The sequence below is a fragment of the Serinus canaria genome, chromosome 6 (assembly GCF_022539315.1).
Source record: "Serinus canaria isolate serCan28SL12 chromosome 6, serCan2020, whole genome shotgun sequence".
NCBI classification, from domain to species: Eukaryota; Metazoa; Chordata; class Aves; order Passeriformes; family Fringillidae; genus Serinus; species Serinus canaria.
The window spans coordinates 19,265,429-19,292,564 of record NC_066320.1 but is presented as its reverse complement, the minus strand read 5'-3'; the positions used below and the strand labels follow the sequence as shown (position 1 = coordinate 19,292,564).

General features: G+C 37.5%; 2 protein-coding genes across 5 annotated transcripts in view; one reads left to right on the top strand and one right to left on the bottom strand.

Annotated features, from left to right (window-relative positions):
* Positions 1 to 241: 241 nt before the first annotated feature.
* LOC103814175 (protein FRA10AC1) lies at positions 242 to 21,830 on the bottom strand. Of its 3 annotated transcripts, none has more exons than XR_007777862.1 (14): positions 19,794 to 19,937; positions 15,528 to 15,604; positions 13,456 to 13,548; positions 13,327 to 13,372; positions 12,432 to 12,508; positions 11,677 to 11,760; positions 11,113 to 11,197; positions 7,860 to 7,905; positions 5,056 to 5,169; positions 4,025 to 4,067; positions 3,466 to 3,590; positions 2,852 to 2,890; positions 1,448 to 1,618; positions 242 to 1,093 (listed from the first exon to the last, which is right to left on the bottom strand). XR_007777862.1 is itself a non-coding variant. In XM_030241452.2 (14 exons), exons 1-14 carry the CDS (start codon positions 19,824 to 19,826, stop codon positions 1,051 to 1,053), a joined length of 990 nt encoding a protein of 329 aa, XP_030097312.1. In that variant the 5' UTR covers positions 19,827 to 19,937; the 3' UTR covers positions 242 to 1,050. The 3 variants fall into 3 exon arrangements, 1 of the variants encoding a protein (XP_030097312.1); XM_030241452.2 differs by having other exon boundaries at positions 1,534 to 1,618; XR_007777861.1 differs by lacking the exons at positions 242 to 1,093; positions 1,448 to 1,618; positions 2,852 to 2,890; ... (4 more) ...; positions 11,113 to 11,197; positions 11,677 to 11,760 and having other exon boundaries at positions 19,794 to 21,830.
* Positions 15,613 to 27,136, top strand: part of LGI1 (leucine rich glioma inactivated 1) — a 33,344-nt gene continuing 21,820 nt past the window's right edge. The window contains exon 1 of one of the 2 annotated variants that reach the window (XM_018910781.3): positions 15,613 to 19,432. The gene's annotated coding sequence lies outside the window, so the exon portion shown is untranslated. Of the gene's footprint in view, positions 19,433 to 20,008; positions 20,125 to 27,136 lie in introns of those variants that run through there. The other variant, XM_009087297.4, reaches the window with a different exon arrangement.

Here is a 27,136-nt window from a genome sequence, read left to right as displayed (position 1 = left end):
AAATACTTTCTACACCTACAGTGAGAAGTACTCATCAAAAACATATTTTATACAACATTAACTTCCTCAGATTAACATGAAAATTTAATTTTAAAAAGTCTGACCCTCATATTCAAAGTCATTTTCATCGCACAGAAAAAATACTGGCATAGTACCTTTACATGTGCAGTCTATTTCTTTGGAAACATGACTGAATGAATGCTTAAAGATGTGCTGCAACTCAAAGAAGATGAATCCAGTATGTTTCTCAAGCAATATACATGCTTTATTTGTATATTTAGGATTACATGTGAAAGAAGGATTAACATTCAATCAATGGGAAGGAGATCAGAAGCCACAGATAATATAGAAGTCACGTACATCTCCAGTGGAAAGCCACATGTTATTTTTTACACCAAGAATCTCACCAACCAAACATACTTTTATAGGTGGAATTGTAAGACACATCACTTTACAACTAAAATTTAAAAGAAAGTCACAAAAAACTGAACTTTTTAAAGGAGTAGGAGAGATTTCACATATGGTTTACTTAATTCAAGTAGAACACATATTTGACAAAATTTGAGATTCTCCAATAGCATTTGAAAATATTTACAGAGATTAATACCCAAATATTAAAGTCTAAGTAACCAATAAATTTAAGGCTATTAATTCTTGTTTAATAAATTTAAAATATATTTATATTAAAGTGTATGGCTTTAAACTACTCAAAATGCTCCTTTACAAAAATCTGGCAATAACTGAATTTTGGGATCAAATAAAAGCAGTGAACTTCCTTGTTGCAATGTTAATAAACGATATTCTTGTTTGTTTGGGTGCCATATATATTTTGCACTGAACTGAAAAATTATTTCTCTTGTTTCAAGAGTATGCAGCCTACTACAAGAAACAGTTTTTAGATTTGAAGCCTTCTACAAAGAAAATCCACACAAATGGTCCATATAAGTGACTGTAGAAAAGGTATGATGGCAGATAGGGGTCTCTGGAAAATTATGACTGGATTTCCAGACTTCCATCTTGACAACTCATGAAGAATATCAGTTACAAGTTTTAGAGAAATAAATCTTGAAAATACTCATGAAACTCCTCTTCCCTGTAACAACAACAAAAATGAAATGTCAGAAAGTTCTGCTTTGGATTTGTACCTAGGAGATAATCTTTGAATAAAAAAGTTTTAGCACACTTCTGATTGGAGTTGTAGAAGGTATAGATAATTTTGACTTATTCACTACATTCCAATACCCTTCACATTTCTCTGTGTGAGTCAACCCTTAGGACCTGCCACTAAGACAATAATGGTATAGAGGAGGTAAGGCAGCGGTGGTATGGTAGTGGCTTTACAAAGGTTTTCCTAAAGAATTGTGTATGTGTCCTCTTTAAAAACACTATTTTAGGTTCATGCAAAGAGATTTGACATTCTGTGTGAATATTCTGTGTGAATACTCACTGAAACACTTGGGACAACTCTGTCTTTGCAATTCTGAATGGACCCTGTATGCTTCAGTAGCTGCAAGTCCACTACATCAAACTAACCGTGATTTTTCATCTCCTTCTCGTAGAGGACCTTTCCTAGAGTCAGCTTCTGAAGGACCATCTTCAGCACTGCTGTCATCTGAATCTATTAAAAAATTTTAAATGTTTACAAAATAAATTTTAAAATAATTTCTCTTTTTTTTTATTAGATGCTATATTGCTAGAAGCAATGTTTAATTGCAACTATGAGAATAAATAGAACACTTTGCATAAAGAGAAAATGAAAATGTTTTGCATTGTTAATTAGTGTAGCATCAAAAAGATTCTTAGGTATCACAAAGCAATATTTTGGTCAAACATATCAACAACCATGTCAAAACAATGATCTTGACAAAACAGCAACATAGCTTTTTTTTTTCCTAAAACTAAACAATTACAAACCCAGATATACAATACAGTTTCAATTTATGATATTAATCAATTACCTTACTTACATGATAGTTTTTATGAATTGTGACTTATCAGTGAAATTGTAAGAAAACATGGATTATTGCATAACTATTTCATATTAGTATACAGGAATTTCGTATAAGAAGCTCCAAGCCCACCTCCTTCCACCTCTGAATCTTCCAATAGGTTTCCTGACAAAACAAATACTTTGGGCATGGCCCAAATCATAAGAAAACTGCTTCAGGTCTTTCCGTATCGAACTGGAAAGACCTAGGGGCTGAGGACATTCTTTAAAATGCATAGCAGAGCAGAGATATCAGTCAATCACTTCTAGACAGTATGCAATAAGAACTGGCATGACCAGGAGATGGGGCCTGTTTCACAAAAAAAGAAACTGGAGACTGGAATCACTAAGATACAAGCAGTGACTAAGCACTAACTGAATGCATCCACCTGCAACAAGGTGGTAGTTAGAAAATACATTATTTAAAACCTAGGATTTATTTAATTTTTTTTTTTTAGCAGAGTACGTATCAGTATACCTCCCTGAAGGAAAATGTAGCTATCATATCAGAAAAATACTATCTTTACACAGGACAGACTACACAGCATGAAATTATTAACAACGTACCTATTTCTGCACCCTCTGCACTTTTTTGAAACAACCTGACTTCTCATTTTTCTGGTTATTTCCATTCTGTTATCTGCCCACATTTTTATTTTTTGATTAAACACTTTCCTCCTTAAAATTCCCTACACTTTTTCTCCAAGATATGTAAGTTATTCCTTCAAACCTTCATAGTTCTGCTTGTTTCAGACAGCATTCTTATCATATAAAATATTAAAACAGCTAATAAAACTAAGATCAATGACAACTGTCTATGATATTATGCAACTTATTACAAAACCATAAAGAATATTAAAATACCTTTATCAGAATTATCTGAATCGTCTGAAGAAACGTGATCTGTAAAGAAATATCAAAATAGAAAAAAAAAAGTAAACTGCTTTTGATTTTATCTGTTATCTTATATTGCTTACAAAGATTTTTCTATCACAATTTATTACACTAAACATGTGCACGTGCATGCACACACCACATTCAAAGAAAGCAAGCAAACACTGAAATTAAGGGATTTTTTTGCATGAGTGCAAAGGTCATCAGTTTGAGCCTTATTATGTCAACCCAAGATCTCTGGTGTAAAAAGGTTATCTAACATTCCCAAAAGACTTTCAACCCCAAAGCCTCATGGAATGAAAAACTTCACAGCCCTTTCTAGTATGCAACATCCAATGCTTGCACAAATTTCCCTTGCAGTGCGTACTTTTCAAAAGGCTGCCCCTCTCTGTTAAATATAAGAAATTTATTATTTTTCTGCATCTAGGAAATTTTACCTAAGAAATTTACCTTTTCAGCTACCTGTGCTGCAGTCAAGAAAGTTACATATCTGTATGTGTATCTCTCTCTGTGCATCTGTAGCAAAACCAAGTTTCAATTAACGTGAGTATTTTAACAACTGAAGTTTTAAAGTTTAAATTTACCTTTATGAGTCTTTTTTTTGGACTTCTTTTTTGCTGAACGAGACAATTTTGTCTTCTTATTTTTTGGCTCCTTAGAGCTCTGTGTAGCTGTGCCTCTTTTCTTGCATGTTTTGACTTCTTTCCTCCTTTAAAAAAGATGAATGTACACCTCCTCTGTTACATGTACTTCTTATGTAACAGTAAATCTGAAATATTTAATTCAGTCAAACGTGTCATTTTTTCAGACACCTATCAGTAGTTAAACAGAAAAAACTGATTCAGTTTTTTAAAAAAAGTGCTATTAGAAACAGAAGAAAAATAATCACTGGGCTGAAATTAAGCAAATGAAACTTCTGTGGTGGGAGGGATGGAATTCTTCCAGTCTGAAGAATTGGCAGAGTATCTTAACCCTCAACAGTGACAAGTCAGTGGCTTTAGAAGAACTCCAGAATACTTATGCTATTTCAGGATAAATGAAGTTCCTAATCATCTCACTGAAGTTTTGTCCCTGTGTGCTGTTCATCGCAATTGTAACTTATTCAATAATTCAGTCCCCATTATTTTCAAAATATTTCATTACCGGTGATGGAAGTTTAGTTTGTGGGAACATTCTGGACATAGTCCTGAAAAAGAGAAAATAAGAACATTGCAGCCAAGAATCTGATAAGCATAATTAACAAAACTACAATCAACATCAGTAGCTTTTCCTTCAAAACACTAGGTACAATGTAACTGCAGTCAGGATTGAAAAAAATGCATGATGAAAGTCTCCAGTACAAACCCAGATTTTACTAAATGCAAAGGACGATCACAAGTTTAGCACTGGCAGCTCTCCATTAAAGAACTATCAGTGCTTCTCAAGTACAGACATCCCATTTATGGGATCCTTGTGGATAGATGCAATTCTTCTAAAATTATACTTAAGACATGTAAGTCTCTTAGAGCTTTGTCAGAGACCAAGTGATTCCACATGGAGTGTCTTGTGCACAAAAGGAAAAAGCCCCAGTACTCACTCATTTTACATGAAGTAACTGTGTAAACTGTACTAAGTTTAATTATCTGATAAACGGATCATCATGTACACAGTTCTGGATTAGAAAATCACAGTCAAGATGTAAGGATGGAAAATTGTTTAAAGATAGAACTTTCAGAAGTTCTTTTTTAGAAGAAAACTCAAATATTTAAAATAAAAGCAGCAGAGTTGAACATGTGTAAGAAGTTGTCTGGTCCAAAGCCCTAAGGTCTTCCAAGCCAAGTAATTGAATGAGCAATGACAATGCTGAAATTCTCCTTGCAATGCAGTATTGTCAGTTAAACTAGAAATGCTTCTCTATGAAACAGCTTATAGCCAATTATTCTAATTTTATGACATGCTAGTTATACAGAATAAAGTTCTTAATCTGTAGCAACTTTGTCATATATAATGGTAACAGCTGTTCTCTCTAAGTCAAGGGCACCATACTACAACCTGTGATTAATTCAACAAAAATATCTCCAATTCTGCCATTGTCATGAACTCATATTATTATCACTGGGTCTCATTCAATACCATTCAAAGAACAAGATACTTGTCTTCTTTTAAGTGTACATATCCTAGAAGGGCTGACTTACTCAGTTTTACGAGTGCATTCCTCTTTTCACCATGTTCAATGTAACCAAAATTCACCTCCCAGCTCTTCAGGCCTTCATTCTCATCACAGTGTTTATTTCCACAGGAAAACTGACCTGTAATGAGTCAAAACCAGCAAACTGTGGTTCAATGATTAACATGATTACATACCGGGCTGTTATTTCCAGTTCTGCACAGTTCTTGCTTTTCATTTTCCATTTCTTTCAAATAAAAAATCCCCACAAATCTAAAAGTAATGTCTAAATTAAGGAAATAATAACAGGGAACAACAAAGCAATCATACTTGTCCAATATTGCCTATTTGCAAAGGAAAAAACATAACTGTGTTTTGAAATGTATGGATGAAGGTGTACATTGGGAAATAATAAGCCTAAAATGACCTCTGAAAAATGAACCAGGATGTATCACCAGGATACATCCCATACCCCAAATGATTAGTTACTTAGCAGAGGATGATGGACCAGAAGTTGTGATTCAGATATGCATCTTTAGTGACATCAAACTATTCAAAGTATCGTGCTTGTACAAGATGCCCTCATGCTTTTTATGTAACTAATGTACCTGACATACTGGACATACAATTTGTATTCTAGTGAATATCCATAAATACCTTTCCTTTAAGAAAAGGAAATTCAACTTTGTTAGAAATGCTATGTCAGCTTTAAAAGCTTCCTTTGGCTCATTATGTGAAAGCAACACTGATTTTAAAACAAATCTGCACATAATCAATTTTGTTTGCACCACTGAAGTCCCAATATTGGAGTAATAAAGATACAAGCATTCCTCCTGCAGAAGACTGATTTGAATGCAGAGCAGCAGAAAGCATGTGTATTAATAGGCTCACAAGCAGGACTGCTGGTGAACGATTAACCTCAGAAAATTCTGCTTAAGCAGCTAACTAATGGATTGGCAGTGTCCTCAGATACTTCAGTTCTGTAATGAAACACCACTTGCAATACAAACATTTGAAGTAAAAAAAATGCCAGAACTCTCATTAAAAAAGCAATTTTCAAATTAATATGCATTAAGTATGTTTAACCCTATGTAAGGTATAGCTATCATACCCTGTGTCATAGCAATCTCCAGTATGATCTCCTTTCAAAACTTATGGCAAAGACTGAAAGATGCCAAAGAAATAATTTGGCATTTACAATTAGTAATACAAGTGTCACATTTTCTTTCACTTATCCTAGCTCTTCTTCTTTGTAACCAAGCAAAGACAGGCACCAAATGCAAAGCAACCAAATGTGAGTACTCCATTCCTGCATGCCCTTGTTACCACCCCCAAACCTTAGTGAAAGTGCACCAGCAGTGGATCTCATCCCCACTGACACAGCTCCATCAGTACATACAATAGGTACATACAAGGCTAATGCTAACGCTAATTATCATTCAGGTAGGTGTAGATGTGTTATTACATTTAATTAAGCAATTTATATGGCTGATTTATATTTTAAAATAGCATAAAAGACCCACGGGTTTTTTTTAAAGGATTGTTTGGAACCGCACGTGGAGAGCGCGTCCGACACCCGCAGGAGGGTTGGCTTCTCGCGCCCCCCTGTGGTGAAAGAGAGGATTTACCCACTCCTATTCCCATCACTCGCTTTTCAAGTTTTTTAATGGAATCCTAATGAAGTATATAATTCTGCACTTTCTCCCACATTTTAAAATATGAATTACCATATATTAAACTTACAAAGCTCTAATTTTTCTCCCACGAAGACACAAAAATAATTTACTTCTCATTTAATTTTAATTATCTTGTTAAAGTATTCCATAAAGCATGTGATTTTATTAAATATAACTATCCATTAATGTAATGTGTAATGCCAAATGCAACGTATGACTACAACTACCTTTAGAGGCTTTAATATTTACAGTTTAAAAATGCCCACCATTAATGGTCATGCTTTCTACTCTGAAATACAAATACTTTTAAAAATCATAAATGCATTTGTGACTTTTTGAAATATATTACAATACAGGTGCTTACAGAATACAGCTGTTTAAAGAACTGTAACTGAGTGAAACTCCATGCAATATTCTGGCATGTACATCCATGACTTCTGAAAACCTCATGTGTATGAGAATCCACCCCAGGAATAGCAATACCTCATTCACCTCACTTCCTTGCTTGCTCAGCATGTTGAAGAAGCCCAAGCACCTCAGCCATGGAACAAGGACCACTGTGCAAAGTCCCAGCAACACACTGGTAAGACTTCTCACCCAGAATTAAGGGACTGATTTAGAGGCAGGATTGGGAGACATGATAATCATTCCCACTGAAGTTTTCAAAACCAGTTTAGCCTAAAACAGGTCTCACACAAGAAACTTAAATTAAAAAGTTAACATTTTGCAGAACAGCAATGGAGAAACTGTTAATCAATAAATTACTTCCTGAAGAAAACTACTGAGAGACTTCAATTACAGTTATCAATGGTTAATGAGGTAGCAGAACTGCTGGAGAAAAGCAGCTAAAAAGCCCACCCATGAAATTCTACATTATCAAACATGTTAAGGTGGTGCTCATTACAAAAGTGACCCTGTGAAAAGAAACTATAGGCTCTTTAATTATAATATGTGCAGATCCGTGTGCAATCTAAACCTATGTAGCATAAAACAGGAAAGCTGGAAGACAAGTCAATTTATTGTACATTTTTATCTGATAAACTTACAAATATTACCTAACAAATATGTCATCAAATATTTTCTAACAAAATTATGTCTAAATGCAGCAAGAGGAGCATCAAGAAGAAATGTAACATAAAATGAAAGACAGCATTACCTTTTCCTGAAATTACTTCTTTCTCATGTCGCCATCTAAATCCGAACTGTTAAGATAAGAAGCAAAATTGTGTTGTGAATAGTCAACATATTAAGCACTGTAAAGACTAATTTCAGTTGATTGATGTCCTTCATGTGGCTCATCCTTTTAATTTTGGTCATGAAAATTTAATTTTTTCTCTTTTAATTAAAAATATCTCTCAGCCTCTGTTTGCCAGAATAGTATTTTTTTAATAAAAATACTTTAAATATTTTTATTTTTATTTTACAGGAAGTCCTCCATGCTGAAAAACAATTACAAAAGCAAACATATTAACATTTCCAAGTAGAAGACAAGTTGGCCTAGAAATTTGGAAACAAAAACAAAATAATAAAATGTATTTTATTTAATGACCAGGTGTCAAACAGATTTCATTTCTTAGCAAATAGGACACACTTCCAATCTCTTAAGCTGCAAAACAAAGTACAGAGACAGCACATAAGAAATTCTCTAGGAAAATAAGACAACAAAAGGAACATTTCCAGTCCAGTGCATATCAAAGTAAAACAAATGCAGAGCACCCTCCTGTGCTGCACTGCAAAGCTGACAATAGAACTGAACTATCTGACAATACAGATGGCCATTTATCTGCCTCAAAGTTTGCAGGCAAGATGCACTGAAGGTTCAAAGGCAACCTTGACCTAAAAAATTCTTAACTAGGGAAAAAGTCAGGAGTAACAGACCCAGCAAAAGCAAGAGCTACCAGAACACTCTTCCACTGTCTCTACATAGCCTCACACCAGAGGTTCACATTGGCATTTCTGATTAAAAGGAAACACCAGTGAAGACCAAGCCAGACTGGTCATCAGCAGGTGAGGCAGCCTGGGAGCAAGAAGGGTGAGTGGGTCTCCAGCTCTGGCTGTGAGAGCACCTGTGAATCTCTAGGGATGAGAGCAGGGAAGTCCCAGCCACGTGTGTGTGTGCAAATGAGTAAAACAGTCTGGCCCAGCAATTGCAACGTGCCTGTGGCCTCAGGGGTTCATATGTCTTGGGGCTTATTACTGTTTTCTTCTGAACTTCTGTCTCTGAGTAGGTGCTTCTACTTATTTTTCAGATTCTCAAAGGAGATGCTCCCAGGAAACCAGTCCCAACCATTATCCAGTCCTGCGTAAAACAGTGGTATACTTCAGAAGAATAGCTCCTGAAGAGATCTAAGCTACAATCTCTATGCAGAGATCTTTAGAAAAAACATCTGACTAGATAATGCAGAGATCTTTAGATAAAATTATCTGACTAGATTTTGGCCAGGAGCAGAACAATTACAGCTGTGGAAAGACAGATGAGCACATAGGTGCAAGTCTCAATCTGTGCAATATGTGTACTTCAAACATCACAGAAAACTGACCCCCAACTTCTGCTTTCACACCAAGTAGCATATAGAATCATAGAATCAAAGAACAGCTCAGGTTGGAAGGCACCTCAACAGACCACCAGCTTCAACCTTCCATGGGGAAGGGAGCTCAGATGAGATTATCTGTCACCCTGGGCAACTGCATCTGAAAAACCTACAGCAATGGGGATCCCACTGTACCACTGGGGAGGTTGTTCCAGTGACTGAATGTTCCCACTATAAAAGAATTTCTTACATCAAGATGAAGCATGAACAACTATCATGCAAAAGGCCGACTAGCTGAGAAGCTTTTATCTACCCTGCACTTCTCATAGCACTAGCACTGCAAAGCAAAAGGCACAGGGGGCTAAAGATATCCAGCTTCCAGTTTCCTCTGGAGATGCAGAAAAAAACTTTAGGCAGGAAAAATCTGAAAGCACAGACTGTATTCCATCAGTGCAAATGGGATGAGCAGCTTATTTAAGACTTCCAAGAAAAAAGCCTGCTTTGAAATCCTTCTGTACTAATCATGGGCATGGATAAATCAGTCACTGAGAAAAATCTCATACTTTTTTCTATTTTTCTAAGAATTTCTAAGAAAGGACTTTCATATGATCAGAACAAATTTGAGAAATCAAAGCATATATATTTTATAAATTGCATGACACAGCACTACTGCTGACATGGCAGCTCCAAAAATCGAGGTAATGACTTGGGAACATAAATGGGAGCAGAGAGTGACCTCAAAGTCAGGAGAGACACACTTGAAGTCTGACAGGGAAATACTGTTCACACCACACAAGAAAACACACACACACACACAAAAAAAAAAATCTGGGGCAGAACAGTTTCCCACAAAAGACAGCAAACATATGGAAACTTGGCACAGTAGTGAGAGAAACAAAATCTGTAAGCATGCTCAAGGGAAATCAGCTCCGAGGATGGGGATGGAACGGACATTGAGGGATAGGAAATGTTTACAGGAAAATAAAATCAAATTTAGTCAAAAGGGAAGGGAAGGCATCTTCAGCATTTCAGGTTTTGATTGATTTTTATTGAATTTTTGCATTCTGCTGTCCGAATTGTTTTTAGATGACCTGTCATCTTTTCTTCTTAATAGAGCTAAGCCCAGTCCTTGTAAATATTTACCAGTGAATGTAATTTTCAATACTATAAAATAGTTGAAAAGAACTATATACACTGGGTTACTGTGTGCTAGAAACACCAAGACACATCTGAGTTCAGCACCAGTCCTTGGAAAAACACAATAGAAAATTCATGTATACTCTCTGACTAAGAAGTTAGTCAGCCAAAAACATGGAAAAAACAAAGGCTGTTCCAGTTAAGAAGAAAACCTGGTGCTGGAATTGGGCTGTTCCTCTTAAGAAATTCTATTTATTTACAAGGCACATACAAATCCTGTTTCCACAAACAGAAAAGAACAACCAGCAAAAGATGCTGCTTTAGAACAGACTTTTCCAAATTTGTTTCTGCCAGCATTCAAGTACAAAACTCTTTTTAGACTTTTTTTGAACAGTAACATTCCATGGGTTTTTAGGCTTCATCTACTGCTCCTCTACAAACAACCACTCCAGCCTTCTTTCTTTAACCCCTTTGCATTTTCTGCCTTTCACACACAATGTACCTCTTCATGAAACATCATCTGACAGAAATGTTCCTATTCCCACAGAAGCACATTTTTGAGGCAGTGACAATACTTGGATTCAAAATGCTGCTTCTAAGTAACTTGACAAATTCTCACAGCTCCCTTTCTATGGAAGGGGTACTAACATTCTGGTTTTACAACATATCCCCAATCATAAGGCAATTTTTTTCAAAAGGCTATACTTCAAAACCCAAGATGATTACACTAAGGAAAGATACCTTATTCTCTTTGTATCTGCTGAGATCTGCTATACAGTATTCTTTGAACAATTTGTCATAATACTTCTTTGCAAGCCTCTTCTCCCTAAAACAAAAAGTATTTTTTATTAAATATAGAAGACAACATAATTCACTTTACATTGTAATGACATTAGCAAGACAAAGACATGTTGTTTCATTGAAAGAACACAAGCTGTAGACCAAGAACTACAACAGATGCACAGTCATTAAACTAAAGAGTAATTTTCATAAAACTGGAAAAATAAATATAAAATAAATCCACAGTACATACTAAACTGTATTTTTTCAAACTCTGCTTTCCTCAGAGTTTTTGAACAGTCATTTGGATCTCAGAGAATCACTATAATTTATTAGTTCTTTCTGTCATCAATTCATGTTGGCATTTGAGCAATATTATAATATGAAAGACCTTCGAATGGTCTTTCATTTTCAAATGCATCAAAGAACGATCAAGTATGCACAGTAATTCTTAATTAGTAAGGGAAACCACAAATTTAGTAAAAGTGATCTAAAAATAACATATCCTATAATAGTTTCAGGTACCAATTCATGTCTGCTTCATCTTCTTCATTCCACAGGAATCTATGGTTTTCTCTAATAACATCAAGATCCGTCTTGTCATTTGCTCTATAAAAGGACACACCTTTTTTTAGTACAATGTAACATTAAAATGAAAAGCCATCAAATAATAATTTGGTAAGTATCAGTATGTTATAGTTTTAATCTTTACCTCACAGCATAAAGGAATACATTTCTATGAAATAAAACTATCAAAAATGTATTCCCTGTTCCCAAACTAAAAAACTCATGGTTGAAAACAGCCACTGAAATTGTGGATGACTTGATCCTGTCTGAAAACACTTTTTATACCCTTCATTGAGGACAGTGATGTTAAAAGGCAGTTATAGATAGCTCTAAAGAAGTTATTATTCTGGACAATGGATAGCAATTCTGCACATTCAGAAGTATTTCAGACTGTTATTTTGAAGATTCTGACAGATATTTCTCAATGTACCCTCCATTAATGATCACCTGTCATCCTTCCTTTTACATAACAAAACAAGAATAATTCAGCTCGTGCTAAGTTCTTACCTAAAAATATAAAAACAAAATGAAACAAGACAGTTTCGTGTTTGGGTATTTCCAATTAGTGAAGGTACCATTTGTGACCAAAATAATTAGTGATTTGATACACAGCTAAATCCATCTCTGCCCCCAGAGATATAAAATATATTTAACAGCTTTGCAAAGCAGGGACCTTTGAGGTCAGGAGGGGAAAGGTTGCCAATGGTTCTCACCCAGATCTTCGGAAATCCTCTATTTTGCCACCATAGTATAAAATGTAGTCATGCACAAACTTCTTATGTCTTTCATACTGAATAAAGCAATTAAGGATTGTTTCAGAACTTATTTCCTTTTACCACAGTTTAAAACAATAAAAAAACCAACCAGAGTCTTTTTATAATTTTAAGAGAAAGAATTTTCTCCTCACAAACAGTTCAGTAATTTCCAAAAACCAAAAAAGAATGGAGTTAAATAATTTTTACTTAATAACTTCTCATAGAAGCTAATTTCCAAATATAGGAATTCTAGGCAATTTCATCTTTAAAACCTCATTCTTCATTTATAAAACTGTCTTCCTTTATCAAAGATGCTCTGTATGCATATACACAGAAACTTGGTTCATTTTTTCAGCTGTGATTTAGACAACAGCCTCTTTGTACTGCAGTTTTGGTTTAAAACAGGTTTGTACTTTTCTATTGTAAAAACAATCTGGCTACTAAAACGGAATAATTTGTTACATTTTTACCACCAACATACAAATAAAAGCTGTATGCTTTAGTTTGGAAATGAAAATCATGGAAAAACATGTAATGCTTCTTAGAACACATTGGCCTCAGTGTGAGACCAAAACAGAAACCTAATTTGAAACACATTTTGCACCACAATTTGAACAAAATATGTTATTACTTATTCAGAAAATAAATGTCTTCACAAATATAAACTTTATATATGGCTTCTTAATAGATTTTCAATTCACTTTTATCTCAACAGCAAAAAGAAGCTCCTCTGAAGAATGACTCATTAGCTCATCACTGTCACTGATTGTGATAACTGAGAAATCCCAGTATTCAACCATAATGGATAACCTGTGCCCCATCTTCAAACCTGAAAAATTAAACAGAAGGATACAGCATCCATTGATATCAAGTGAAATCTTCTTTTTCTTGCTTCTTCCCTGTTAATAACAAACACGTTCCAATGAAAACTATCTTTCCATTAAGAGGAAAATGTTTCACAAAAGCAATATATAAAAGATACCTATCACATTCTTCAGCTGCAAACTGTCTGTGAACCACACTGCCTTGTTTTGCTTTTTGGAATGGCTTTATCAGAAGGGCATCTTCTTGTATTCTAAAGGTGGGAAAAAGGAAGAACAGTTAGTCAAGAACTTTTCATAAGCAATAAAATTTTCATGTGCTAAACCTTGCACTATCTTGAGTAACAAAAATTGTTATATTGCTATTTTCTACAAGAATAAAATGAAACTTCAGAACCAACATCAGCTTGGACTTTACCTCACTTGCAGAACAAAATCAGAAAGGCATTTGCTTCCAGTTGGCATTTAAAGGCAATTGCTTAAAACAGCAATTTGTAATACTTGTTTTTATTAATATTATCACTATAGAACCACAATGCTAAAACCTGGAAGATGCCTCAGTTTCACTCTGACATTTAAAGTCCTTTACAAATCTGTTACACAGGAAAGTAGGAACAGGAAGGACAGTGCATTCATTGAGAAGAGAGTGACTGGCAGTAACCCTATTCCACCCTTTCAGGCCGATGTCTCAACACCTCATTAAACAGCTCTGCCCCTTGTAGTGCAGTCACAAGAATTACAAATTTAAAAGTCAATTACCATGTAATGAACCATACTTGTCAGTAGGCAGCTAAAATTACTTTCAGAGTTCAACAAAGTAATAAAAAAGTTAAACATTTTTGCTAGCAAAAGGTATATTTAGGTAATTTCATTCATAAACTGAGGTGAAGAAAAGATTTTTTTCCATAATTATCAGGAGGCAGAAAGCAAGGTAATCAGAAATCTGAAGAAAGCAAGCCAGGGAATTTGTTTCTAGCTATGGGATATAGGACTCTAGAAACTTAAAGGTGTCATTTACTCAAAAGGATCTGTAAGCACAAAATTCCCATAAGAAGGGTCTATAAAACAGCAATTTGGAAAAAATTTAAGACTACTATTTTCCTTAAAGTGAAAATAAATGCAATGATAGAGCAAGAAAAGGAACCCATGTAAGAGCCCTACTGGGAATCAGCAGTTGTGTGCCAGAACAAGGATAACGATGGTATTTTTGAAAGGCTCCTGATGGTTACTTGATATTCCACCTAGAAAGTGGAATGGTAAAATGTGCAATGGCATCTAAAGAAAATGAAATCTGAACAAAACCAGTCACTATTTTAATGGAGAATAGCTATATTTATAAAATAAATTAAATGGCACAATGCATGCTATTATTTCAAAGACCAAAACATTACTTTTTTCCCCCAGAATGCAATCAGACACTACAAAATCCATTATTTCAATTCTTCTACAAAAGACAAATATGCAAGAGTCCTAGGACACTCTCCAGAAAATCTTCTTAAATAAAGTCCCATAAAAGAGCAAGGGAGAGACAGGAAAAAGTAAGAAAAGTATATGCAAAGTGTAGGCCAAATATTCGGTATGGTGCAGAAAGTGTCACGGAATTACAGTACAAAAGCAAAATAAATACATAAACAAATAAAAATCTTTACAATACAGTCAGATCAGACTACAAAATTCTAGGTCACTAACTGTGCAAATCACTGAAAGTATTGGCCAAGTTCATCTCAAATAAGAGAAGTGCAGGTGTGTTTCAAGGATTGATCACAACACAATTTACCAATTCCCAGGTCTCTTCACAAATTAAATTATAATGAAGTAGCATCAGTTCTTCACTTTATGTGTTTTATATCTACAAAGCCTGCTACCACTTGGCCTTTTTTGCCTTGCTCTCCTAGCAGTTCCATTTGTCCTGATGGATCACAGTGGTGTGAACACTGCTGCCAAAACCCAGCAGTGGATACTAATGCTTGGAAAAACAAAACACTCTGCTCCAAGAACTGAGGGGCAAATATACACCAGATGGAGATGGCAGAACAGCTCTTAATCAGCTGCCCCTGGAGATGACAAGCTTTGGCAAGCTTGAGATGAGGAGATGCAGAAATCAAAGACATTGATTTTTTCAAAAACCATTTCAACACCAGACCTTACATGCAACAGCATCATCTTCTATGCACACTAAGAGGCCATTGGTACAAAATACATAATGCAAAGTGTTAATTCTGTACTACATTACCTTTTAGTCTTTTGCAGAGACTTCTCTCCACTCTCCTCATCACTAAAATCAGAATCATAGCCTCCATGGCCATGTGCCTGAAAATAATAGACCAGTCAATATATCTGCTAATGCAATATCGATATGGCACAATTACAAATCAGTACTGTCCATCATGCATAAACAAAAGACAGAAAGACAGAGAGCAAGTGAACTAGTGCAAATTCTCACATGTTTAAGCCAAACAAATTTCCACAGACAATACAAAGTATATTCCAGATAATATAGGGCAAAGAAAGAACACTTTGTAAAATAGATCACTTTACAGATAATTTACATGCATATGTCCTCATATTTAATCTTCACACAGATGCAGCAAACCAGTTTTTTAGGTTTTTATTTCCTAAACAACGTTCCTTATGTAAGACAACCATGAATATCTTCCCCAGGAGCTAGTCTTTCAGGGGGCTGGAGGAGAGCAAGTGATATGTCCACATTATAAATGAAGGAAAATGGGAATAAACGTTTCTTGGGCTGTCATGCATCATTTTAGATCATTAGATCTAACACTGGTAGCTGTAAATCTGATTGAAACAATAACTAAAATACAAAACAACAATATGCCTGCAAAAGTGTATCGCCTCATCAGCACAACATTCCTACCAGAAAATGAAACCTTCTGTTCCACACACTTTGGGACTACAATGTTAAACTAATGCATATAAGAAAACCAAAATATCCAAATCATAATGCTTTCAAATGACCAAGCCCAGATGTATCCCGTCCATTTTTCAAGGCACAGCTTCATGTTCAATTCCTTCAGGAAATGCAATGGCTTAAGTAGATCCTATCTCCTCTCCCTCACTCCTATTCTTGGTACCTTCCTTCCAGGTGCTCAGTTACAGTTGTGAAAGTACATATGAACCAGATCAAACAACTCACCCAAGTTACAAAGGAACCTATGCAAAAAAAGATTACTTTAACCCAGATAAGTTTCCTTACAGTTCATCTTGAGCTCCCACAATCTATACCAACAAGCTGAAGGAGCAGCTCAAGGAGAGAGCAGCCAGAGCTGGCACCATGTAAACCAGCACCAACTCCACGCAAGCTTTTACACAACTGAGGTAAAACCAAGAGGGGTGTTATTAATATAGCTGCATGTGGGAAGGCTCCACACACTACCAAACTGTCCTGGTAGGTGAGACTGTGGATAAGAAAAGACAATGGGTTAGAAAACAAGCATGCTTGATTCAGCTGATTCTTACGTTACCTACAGTTATATTCCTCCTCAGCCAAAAAGCTGAGAAAAACAAAATCTGAAAAAAAGGAAAAACTCTACAGGATGATTTTGATGAGGCGCTTTCTCTTGATGTAAACGCCTCACCGAAAGGCCATGCTGAAGAGTCAGCTGTATCCTCTACTGACACCAAATGCTTTGTATTGTGCACAGTATGTAAAACACTGTCTTCTCAAACTGACAGTGAAGGACTCTTCTTAAGATTTTTAGAAATCCTTTGCTATTATTATTAATAAACAAATACTGTAATGTTCCTCCCACTCTTCTGGATGCTTCTGAAGAACACATAATTCTCCTACACATATATATTTCAAAAAAAGCAAATCTGAACTTTTTCTGAACTATTTCCTATTTCCCCTGAGACATGAAAATTGTCCATTACCAAACAAAAGAGAAACAAACCAAAAAAAGCAAACAACCCCCTCAAACAAAACCCCAAACCAAATAAACAACTGCAGCAGATGTCTGCTGTAAACCATCCTCATGCACTTGCAAAAAAGCATCAACAATGTGGTCTCATACCTAGGTAGTTCTAGTAGCCAGCCTGCCACTACTTTTGTTAATGAAGCTTATACGGTCTTTAGAAAAATCTGAACACTCTATAAGCATGCAGTAAATATATTTATACTTGGCCTCTAAATTTAAAAAATGTCATGCTAATCTGGGAATATTTTAAATGGCATTAATAATGCTTCCCAAATGAACATCGAGATTTTCCTTCACACTCAAAGTCTGGGAAGTCTCAGCCAACACCATGAGCATGAAAGCCCTAGACAGATGAAGTATTGAAACAGGTGAGAAAGCTCAATGAAAGGAGATTCTCACAAAGCAGTTGCCCTTGGATGATGTACCCCAGGAAAGAAACAGACATCCTCACTAATCAGCTCTCAAGTGATTCCAGGAATGATTCAAATAAAAGAAAAAAAGATGCAAGAAAAACTTCTCCAGCAGTCATACTGTAGGGCTCCCAGAAGCTGATGACTGCCTTTTGTAAAGCTCCCTGTGAGTATAAGGGCAGGTATGGCTAAGGACTAGGCTGCTTTTCCAACAGGAAAGCTCTTCACAGCTTCAGGCATTCTTCTGAATCATTGTAATACCTCACAGATAAAAATTCAGATTGAAAAAGAACACAGTCCATGACTGGTGTCCTGACACTTGTGGATCACTCCTCTGTTGAGGCAACAGCAGGACAGACAGGTCCTGCATTGGTGCTGGGTTTGACAGCAGCAGCTCCAGCGGTGCTGGACAACACTCGCCAAGACTGGGACTGAATGGTTTCTAACCTGACACCTCAGGATGATTCCAAGATGACCTGACTCTTTGTAAAACACACCTACTTCATTTCATGGACTCCATCAAAGAACCTCATCCATAATTGAACCTTGCCATTTTGGAAGGACAATATAAACAGACACCTACAATCCCAGATAAGGAAAATAGGTTTAATATTTAACTGTAGAAATAGAAGGGCAGATATAAATGCTTTGTGCCTAACCTAGCAGATACAGAAATGGACATGCATAATCATCAACAGAATTTAAAATAACTACTTTCACTATTGAGTAAGCCCTTCAACATAAACTTTGCTTTGATGGAATTTGTCAGACTCAGAATGCTTCTAGGTAATTACTAATACAAATACCAAGTGTTTTCTCAAAACACAAACCTGAAAGCTAACTTTATTGGTACAGTGTATTTTGCTGTTGCACCAACTTTGAATTTTTTATTCCCAAACAATAAAACAAATTGAAACCACAAAATTAAAACAAGCACAAATATGCTTTGGAGTACATTTAGCTCACACTTAAGCAATCCAAACATCTTGGATTATTTAATGATGAAACAACTGGAAACAGAACAGAGTCCACTAAACTCTCGGCTCCTAAAATCCACACAAAACACAGTAAATGCATGAAGGTTTTGCACAACTGATGTCAAACTGAGATACTAACTCTTGACATCCGTGACAGTACAAACTGCCCAGCACTGCATTTACAGCAGGTATTTGCAACCAGAGAAGGCACCTCCTTTAAGCTTCTCCAATGTGCAAACACATACTGGTGAAATGTGTCCACTCCTGACCACAACATGTAGCTGAACATGAAACAACGGCCAAGAAGAAGAAAAAAGGTAAAACAATTCTATAAAATATTCCCAACTCCTGGCTCCTGACCTCGGGCCCAGTCTTGCCACTGTCCTCATAAGCCCATCCTTCCCTTTATCTGCCCAGCATGCAGGTCTGTGGCCTGTCCAGATGTGCCCAGATGTGACTCAAAACAGGCCCGAGCACTTGTTTTAGTACAAACTATTTGGGAAGGGTATGGAGGAAGCACAGGATCTATAAGAGGACTTGAGAAGCCATCCTTGATGGACAAAGAATGCTGTGTGGAAGGTCAGAATGCTTCACTGCAACATGCTCTTCCCACCTTGTCTATGAAGTTTTGCCACCCCCACATGGGGAAAAAAACCTGAGAATAAGCAACTAGCTTCAAACCGATTCTTCCTTGTAAAACCTACTACAAGGAGTGCCTGCGTATACGGTACAGGGAAGGACCCTAACAAAGAGAAAAAGCACTCGCAAGATATTGCCCCTTTATTACAGCTATGAAAGAAAAAGCAGGAGTAAAAGGTAGGTAACAGCAGACCACGAAATCGAGGATTAGAGCTTTGTGGAGCTCCACGGAGAAACCGAACACAGGCCAGTCAGACGCAGAATCCGAAGCAGTTCTTTCTTGCTTGCTATCCTGCAGTGGCCCAGCGCTGTCCCGGCCCGCCGGACCCTTCCCCGCCGCCGCAGCGGGGAACAGGCACGGGGCCCTGGCTGCCCATCCGCCGCCCGGGGAGGGCGGCTCGGCCTTTCCCCACAAGGGCACGGTCGGGCCCCTCCGCCCGCCCTGGCCCCGCCGCCATGGAGGCCGCGGCCTCCGCCGGGCCTGTCTCCGCCCGCCTCTGCCGGGCCCCCTCCGTCCCTCCCTCCCGGCCCCACTCACGGCCGCGGAAAGGCGCAGCTGGTCGGGCTCCATGGTCGCGGCGCGGCGAGGGCCGCCTCCGCCGCCCGGCCCTGCTCCCGGCCCCGGCTGCGGCACTCCCGGAAAGCAGGGTAGAGGCGGAGCAGGGCCGCATCGGGGGCTCCCTTCCTCCCTCCGTCCCTCCCTCCGCCGCGGGCGGGCGGCGCGGGGCAGCGGGGCGCGGGGGAGGGCGAGCCGGCACGGGAGGGGAGGGGAGGGGAAAGCCGCTCATCATGTTTAGGGGCGAGGGGAGTCTCCTTGCCCGGGAACCCGGTCAGCGGCCCCGGCTGCCGCGGTCTCCGCCTCTGGGAAGGTAGGACTCTGCCGCAGGGGCTCAGAGGGGCCTGAGCGAGCCCCTCTCCCCAGCCCGGGTCGCCTCTGCACCATCCCCGGCGCTTTCGGGCAGGGCAGTCCCTGTTGTGGGGGCGCGGGCTCAGACCCCGCTGCGGATGCCGGGGCTCGGTGGAAATGGTGCCGCGGGAGGGATCGGGGAGGCAGGGGTCGTTGTTCGGGAGGGGACCTCTCCCGGAGAAGGGGACCCTCCGGGAGGGAGGCCCCGGGAGGCGCTCTGCGGAGGGCAGCAGCTGCCAGGCGTGCCCGGGAGGAGCGCGGTGCCCTCGGCGCGGCACAGACCGCGATCGTGACCTCGGCACGGCGATCTGTAGCAGATTGCTGCCTGTGCCAGCGGCTTCTCTTCTTTTCAGTCGCATCTCGCAGTTAGAAGAACGAAAGGTAGTATGTGACTCAGTTTCCCTGTGAGGAGCGGCGGCAACTGGGCGATAAGAGTTTGGGAGCCTGTGGGTTACATCATAAAAGGGAGCTTTATAAGCCAGAAGCATTTGCTGATAAAGTAGCTGGGAAGCCCCAATCTTCGGCATTAAGTCATCAGCTAGAGCAATTAGCTGTCAATGAATTGATAGTTTCCCATCAAACACAACCTGAACTGCTGAGGTCTGCAATGCTGTAGTCCATCTCAAGGTACTTTCTTCTGGACTGTGTTTCCAGTTGTGTTATTGATTCCTGCATAGTTAAACCACAGACACACTTAATACAGGGAAATACTAAAAATATAAGTTGTAGGTGTTGCTTTTCTGCAGTAAGATGATCACACACCATAGCTGACAGTGTATCTCCTTATCTTGGCTAGTAGATCTCTGTTTTCAGATATTTTTTTTTCTCCTGACCTAGTGTATGTGTTACTTGTTATGTCATTATTGCTGTGAAGCGATGCAAAGATGATGCTGAAGTGTCCCATGGAAAGGAACTGAGTGGCACTGTGCATATTTGAGTGCATGCGGTATTCTCCTGAAGTCCTACTGAATGTGGCCCATTTCCTCTAAAGGGCAGAGACTCTGTTGCAAGAATGGAATTATCCTAATTAATAATTTAAATATATCAAAATAAATAATGTATACCCTCAAAGCTGTAATAGCAAGCATCTTTTTGTTGTTCCTGTCTTATGGAAATGACAGACTGCTTTAGTGTGAGTGAATCCTGACATGATTGTGGAAACTGGGCCAACATATCATTGATTATGCACTTTGAAGAAGAGTGGGAAAGGTAAAGATTTACAGTGCTTGAATCTCTTGACATTGTGCTATGGCCACAAAGCCTGCATATAGAAAAAATAAAGTTTCTGGAACAGGAAAATTATCTGCAATGAGTCCATCTATAGCAGCTGCTGTAGATGCTGAAAAGCTGTTTATGTTATAAACAGCTTTTCTGAGAATAGCAGCTAGATAATTTCATCTTGCTATGCTATGCTTTTCTGATGTCTAACTGTGTTTCTTCAGAGCATCACCTGACTGCATTTTATATGTGGGCTACAGTAAGCTACAGCTGGGAAATGAGTTCAGAAATGGCCTCCTAAATAAAATAAACTGGAATTTGAAACTGAACGTGCCTTTAGCCGTTGATATATGCATTATACTTTGTTCCAATAGGAGTATCTCCGTAGTTTATTTCTAGCAACAGTATGTTTTGACACCAAAAAGGCACTTTTCTCATGAGTCCCACAGGACTGGAAGATACAGGAAAAAGAACAGACAAGATGGGCATAACTATAGGGCAGGAGGTTTTAGGTGGGATTTTGATGACTGCACAGCCAAACTTTAGGAGCACAGCTTTCCTTTACAAGTGAGTCAGTCTATGCCAATCTTTACAAGCAAGTCAAGCTGCCACTGAAGAGAGCATTCTTCTTGAACTGGCTCTAATGCTCATTTGACAACTCTTGCTGAACTGCAGAGTTTAACTTTCTGCCACCTTAGCTCCCATGACTGTCCTGATGTGGTGTCTGGATGAGTAACCCTGGTGAAGCAAAAAATGTTAGGGATGGGACAGGAGGGAAGTGGGAAGTGAGAAACAGTGGCTGACCTTTCAACAGCAGCTCTCTTTTAGATCAGGTCAGCAGTAATGTGAAATAGTCTTAAATTACAGTGGCCCTGAACTTAGTGGTCCACAAAGGAGAAAACATCATTGTAGCTTTAACTTTAGTTCTAGCCTAAATCTAGAATGGGCTAAATAAAGTATGAGACCTGGTGTATCCAAAAAGTTTAAGTCAGACACGGTACATAGATCACAGCGATGTAGAATTCAAAGTATACCTGACATACTTATTAAGCTGTTCATAAGAGGTTCTAGTGTAGGAGATTTCACAACTTAATACCTTAATCTATTAACCTGTTAGGTATAAGGGGTTTTTCCTACTATCTAAGAAAAAATCTTCTTTGTTGCTACTTGAGTTAATTTCTTAATGCTCTGCACTAGTTGGTACAGAAAGCAAGAAATGATCATAATTTGAATAACATCTTAAAATCCTGGAAGACATATATCCCCACAGTTTTCCCTTTTTGCAGCCTGAGAAGGTACTTCAGCCTTTTTATATAGGTTACATATTGGAGAACTTTTACATTTTATTGCTCTTTTTCAGACTCAGATTTCTCTATGTATTTTTAAGAAATAAAAAGTGTAGATGTTTACTCCTTAACAGTATTTAGCCTGGAAGAAACACATCAGCCTTCCTGCAGAAGATGATTGCTTCCTAAGTTCTTCTGGTAAAGTTGTTTAAACTCAATAGCCTCTGATCTTTTGAATCAAAATTAGTTCGGTTAGCCAATTAAAAAATTGTTCCAATTTTTAATGAAGCAAATCAGAAGGCTTTGCCAGCAGGCTCGAAGAGGCAGCTACCACTGGTATGGAGAGCAAGGGCAGGGCAGTCACTGACAACTACATCCATTGTGAGCTGTTGCCACAGACCACATTTGAGTTTGATTATGAGACAGAAATGTGGAACCATCAAGAATGCTAGTAAAACTGATATTTTTCTGGTTTAATCTTTCCTCTTTCTCCATTAAGTCAGTTCTTTTGTTGACAAATGAAGAAATTACTTTCTAATGCTATTTGATATTGGCACTTTCCTATCTCCTACATGTCGATGAAGTTGCCAAATCATTTATTTTTGTGTCTTTTGTACGAACAGTACTTTGGCATCTGTCGTGTTCCTGATTTTTTATCTCCTTGTATTTGAAACCCCCTAGTAATTTGTAGAAAAAGCAAGTAAAGCTAAAAATGGACATTCACATATGCCAGTAACACCACATTCAGTAATTGTAGCTCTTTTTCATTTAGCTGTACCCATGTACAGGGATTTCAGGGATGTGCTGTGGCTCCCAACAAGCCCTGAGGAAGGTATACACTACAATCAGGCAGCTGATTCCCAAGCTTGAGATTTCCTGACAGTCAGGGAAAACCAGTGGGACTGTACATGAGAGGCAGTGCCTCAGGCTCACCAGTTCCCATCACAGGTATTGGTAATCATAAACTAGTCATTAATCCTGTTGTGTAATCATCTAGAGGCTATGTGGAGATAGCAGGCAGTCCATACCTGGTTTGTCAAGTTCAGTAAATGGTGTGTTCCATATTTTTTTCTCATACACAGAATATGAAACATGAATCTTAACTAGCCACTAGATGTCAATGTTGCTGTGCTAAAAGCAAATGCAGTTTTATTTGTTTGGCTGATAAAGTAATTTCCTCAAGAAAAGAACTTCTGTATTTAAAGATATTTCCAGTATAGGGTCAGTTACAAAAAATAATCATAGACAAGCCCATGCTATATCCATTATTTGAAGAGAAGCTGTGCAGTTTTATAATAGTTTGAAGTTGTAATTAGGTTTTTAGTGCATGATCATTGTTAGAAAAGTGCCTTTGAAAAAATAGTATCTGATTGACCATCAGTTTCCCTCCTTGTTCTAAAATCCCAGACCTTTGTATAAGTAGCCACAATCATTGTATTCCATTTCACTTGTTAATAAAATAAATAGAGCATAAATTATAAATATAAATATAAATATAAATATAAATATAAATATAAATATAAATATAAATATAAATATAAATATGTATTGCATTTCTTAAATTCCAGGTATCCATAGACATTTTTCTCTTAATTATTTCTGTTTAACCATTGGATATCAGTGCCAGATACATTGTGTGGAGACAGAGTTTCTAGAACCAGAAGACTTCCAATATGATAGGCAATTAGAAATTTTGAAACTGTGTATATCTAAAGGCAGATCTGACAGATGATGGCATTTTAGAAGGATATATGAGATAGAATTTGACCCATGGACCTTTGTTATTCCTGGCTCCTCTACCTCTAGGGTGAACAAATCACTGCCAGTCTCCACAATTACTTTCTGCCTGGTGCACTGAAGGTGCTGGTTCTATTGTCTGTCTACAGAGCATTTATTTTGAGACCAAAGTTTGGAAATTGGTTTCATAAACAGTTATGGAAAGCTGAAGAAGACAACAGTGCACATCTCTAATTCAGATTAAGCTTATTCTGCTGTTAGGATAAAAACAAATATCAAAGGCTCTTATTAAAAATAAAGTTGGAACTTCCTGTTGATCTGAAAATCTCCCAAGAAGTCAAAGATGTGGAAATTGCACTCTTATTCTCAGCTGATTAACTTGGTAAACAGAATCCCTATTTAGGCCACAATGTTAGAAAATACAGCCTAAATAACCTGATTTATTCCCTTAGCTCCACCTCCTATGATGCATATAAGGCCTCTCAACTTCATACACAATTCACAAGATTTTTTTTTTTTTTATTACTATTGACAGAAGAGCAGCCCTAATCTTCATTATCATGGACTGAAGAAGTTGAAGTCCTGCTCCACAGTTTATTTGATGGCAGCATTACTTCCACTCTTCACATGCCAAAGAATCACAGATACACTATGGAGGAACTGTAACTGTTTTAATTCCTAATATCTATTTTAGTTCTATTGCCAATGACTACAGAGTTATGTAAGAATCTTATAATAATATCTTGAAAACCAGATTGCTTCATTAATTCATTTTGTTGTAATTAAGGGAACACTCAAAGCATCAACCTTGTTCCTAAAAATTCTGTGTACTTAAAAAAACTTCATTAAAATTGAATTTTCTGCAAGTCCTTGTTAAGATGTATAGTGTAAATAATAGCAGTAGGATCATGTAAAGACTAACTTAGTTATGAAAGTAATAAATCAGACTTTGATTAAAAAATAATTCTTAGAATCAACTCCCCATATTATCTTTACAGTTTGGGCTTATTTTTGCAAAATGTACAGAATTTTACTAAATAAATCCCCTAGAGATATATTCTGTAGGCTCCTCTCTAGTGTCTTTAATCGTCACTGCTAGTTCCACATTTGTTTTGTGGCAGGTGATTTTTGTCTTCAGAGCTTAGTCTGGCAACTCTGCTCAGAAAAAAGCTCACTACAAGACTACACATGCATGTAGGCATGCATAAACTTGAGTAGCGACTTCAGCATATCAGGAATTTAATTTAAAAGTAATTATCAGTATGTACAAAATACTACTTCTTAGTTTTATCAACCTGCACTTAAGTAAGTGGAATACAGAAACAAACTTCTCCACCATGTTCCAGTTTTCATTTGAGGAGATTTTAGAAATTCATTATGCTTAAATTCCCTGAAGTATGAACTGTTTCCTAAGAGAGCAAAGAATGCCTAATCTTACTTTTATGGCTAGATCTGCTTTGGTGGAAAGTGACTGATGGCGTCCAATTACATAAACACAAGAGAAAGGCAAATTTGTTTTTCCAGTTTTATATCAGAGTTATTATATAAAATGAAAAAAATCATAAAAAAATAATAAGCAAGAGAAGGAAAATCTAGTAATGTGGAAATAAATAAAACAACTGACAAGCAGTGTACTTATTTTCTTCAAATTACATTGTTTCCCACTGGATTTTTTGGAAGGGGAAAAAAGAATACATGAGCAAAGTTACAGTCCATTGCATTTTTAAACCATATTGGAAAAGATATGTGTTCCCTCTTTTCCCAAGGTGCATTTTTGGCATAATGTCTACCATGTTTATATATTCATAATACTCATGAGAATTGAGGAAAGGTACAAATAATTGACTGGAATGTTTGGAATCTGAAGTCTTCTGTATAAAAATGTGACAGGCAAGTCACTGTCATTGGAATCATGCAAGCAGTTAAACACTGTTTGTGTACCCAGCATTCTAGGTAACCTGGAAAAGAAAGGTGCCTCGAAGTCTGAGTCTCAGATGTGATGTTAATAGAGATGTACAGTCTCATTCCTGCTAACATGTTCCAGAAAACACCTGTATTTTAGAGATGTGTTTCATCTTTTCTTAGAAGTTGAGCCTTAACTCAGGAATCCAGAAGGCCAGTCGTGAAAACTGTACTGTGGAGCTGGTCAGATGAGTTCCTCACAGTGTTTTCCACTGGTTGTCCTTAAGCAATGAAGATAAATCAGAGACTATTTGCAATATACAGTGCTGCAGTCAGTTGTTTGGAATCTCACAGTCAGATTTTAAAAAACCTAAAGTATAAGAGCATAATAAAATGTAATGGTGACAGAATTGGCCATCGCTTTATTTTACTATTTCAGTGGGATTACATAGTAAAGCAGTACAGTAGCTGCATGTAGAGGCTGTTAGTACCAGGTTGAGGTGATCAGTAACTGGTCCTTCACTGTATCCTTCAGTGAAAACTGAAGGATACAGTGATATTAAAATGCTGCTTTGAGCACTGAAGTAGGATGAATCAGTTAAAAATTCCTATTTCACAGTTTTTAATGAATGTGCTTATAGAGTACTGCTGTGAGACCTCATTTAATTAATAATACCATGAGCCATTCTTCTAGAACTGAGCTTTTATAAGTAAAAGTATACTACTGATTGCCAGGGTTTGGAAATAATAGGGATTATATTTCAAATTAAATACAATTTTATGTTATTTAATCACCAATATCATTAAGACATGCAGTACTGAAATACTATC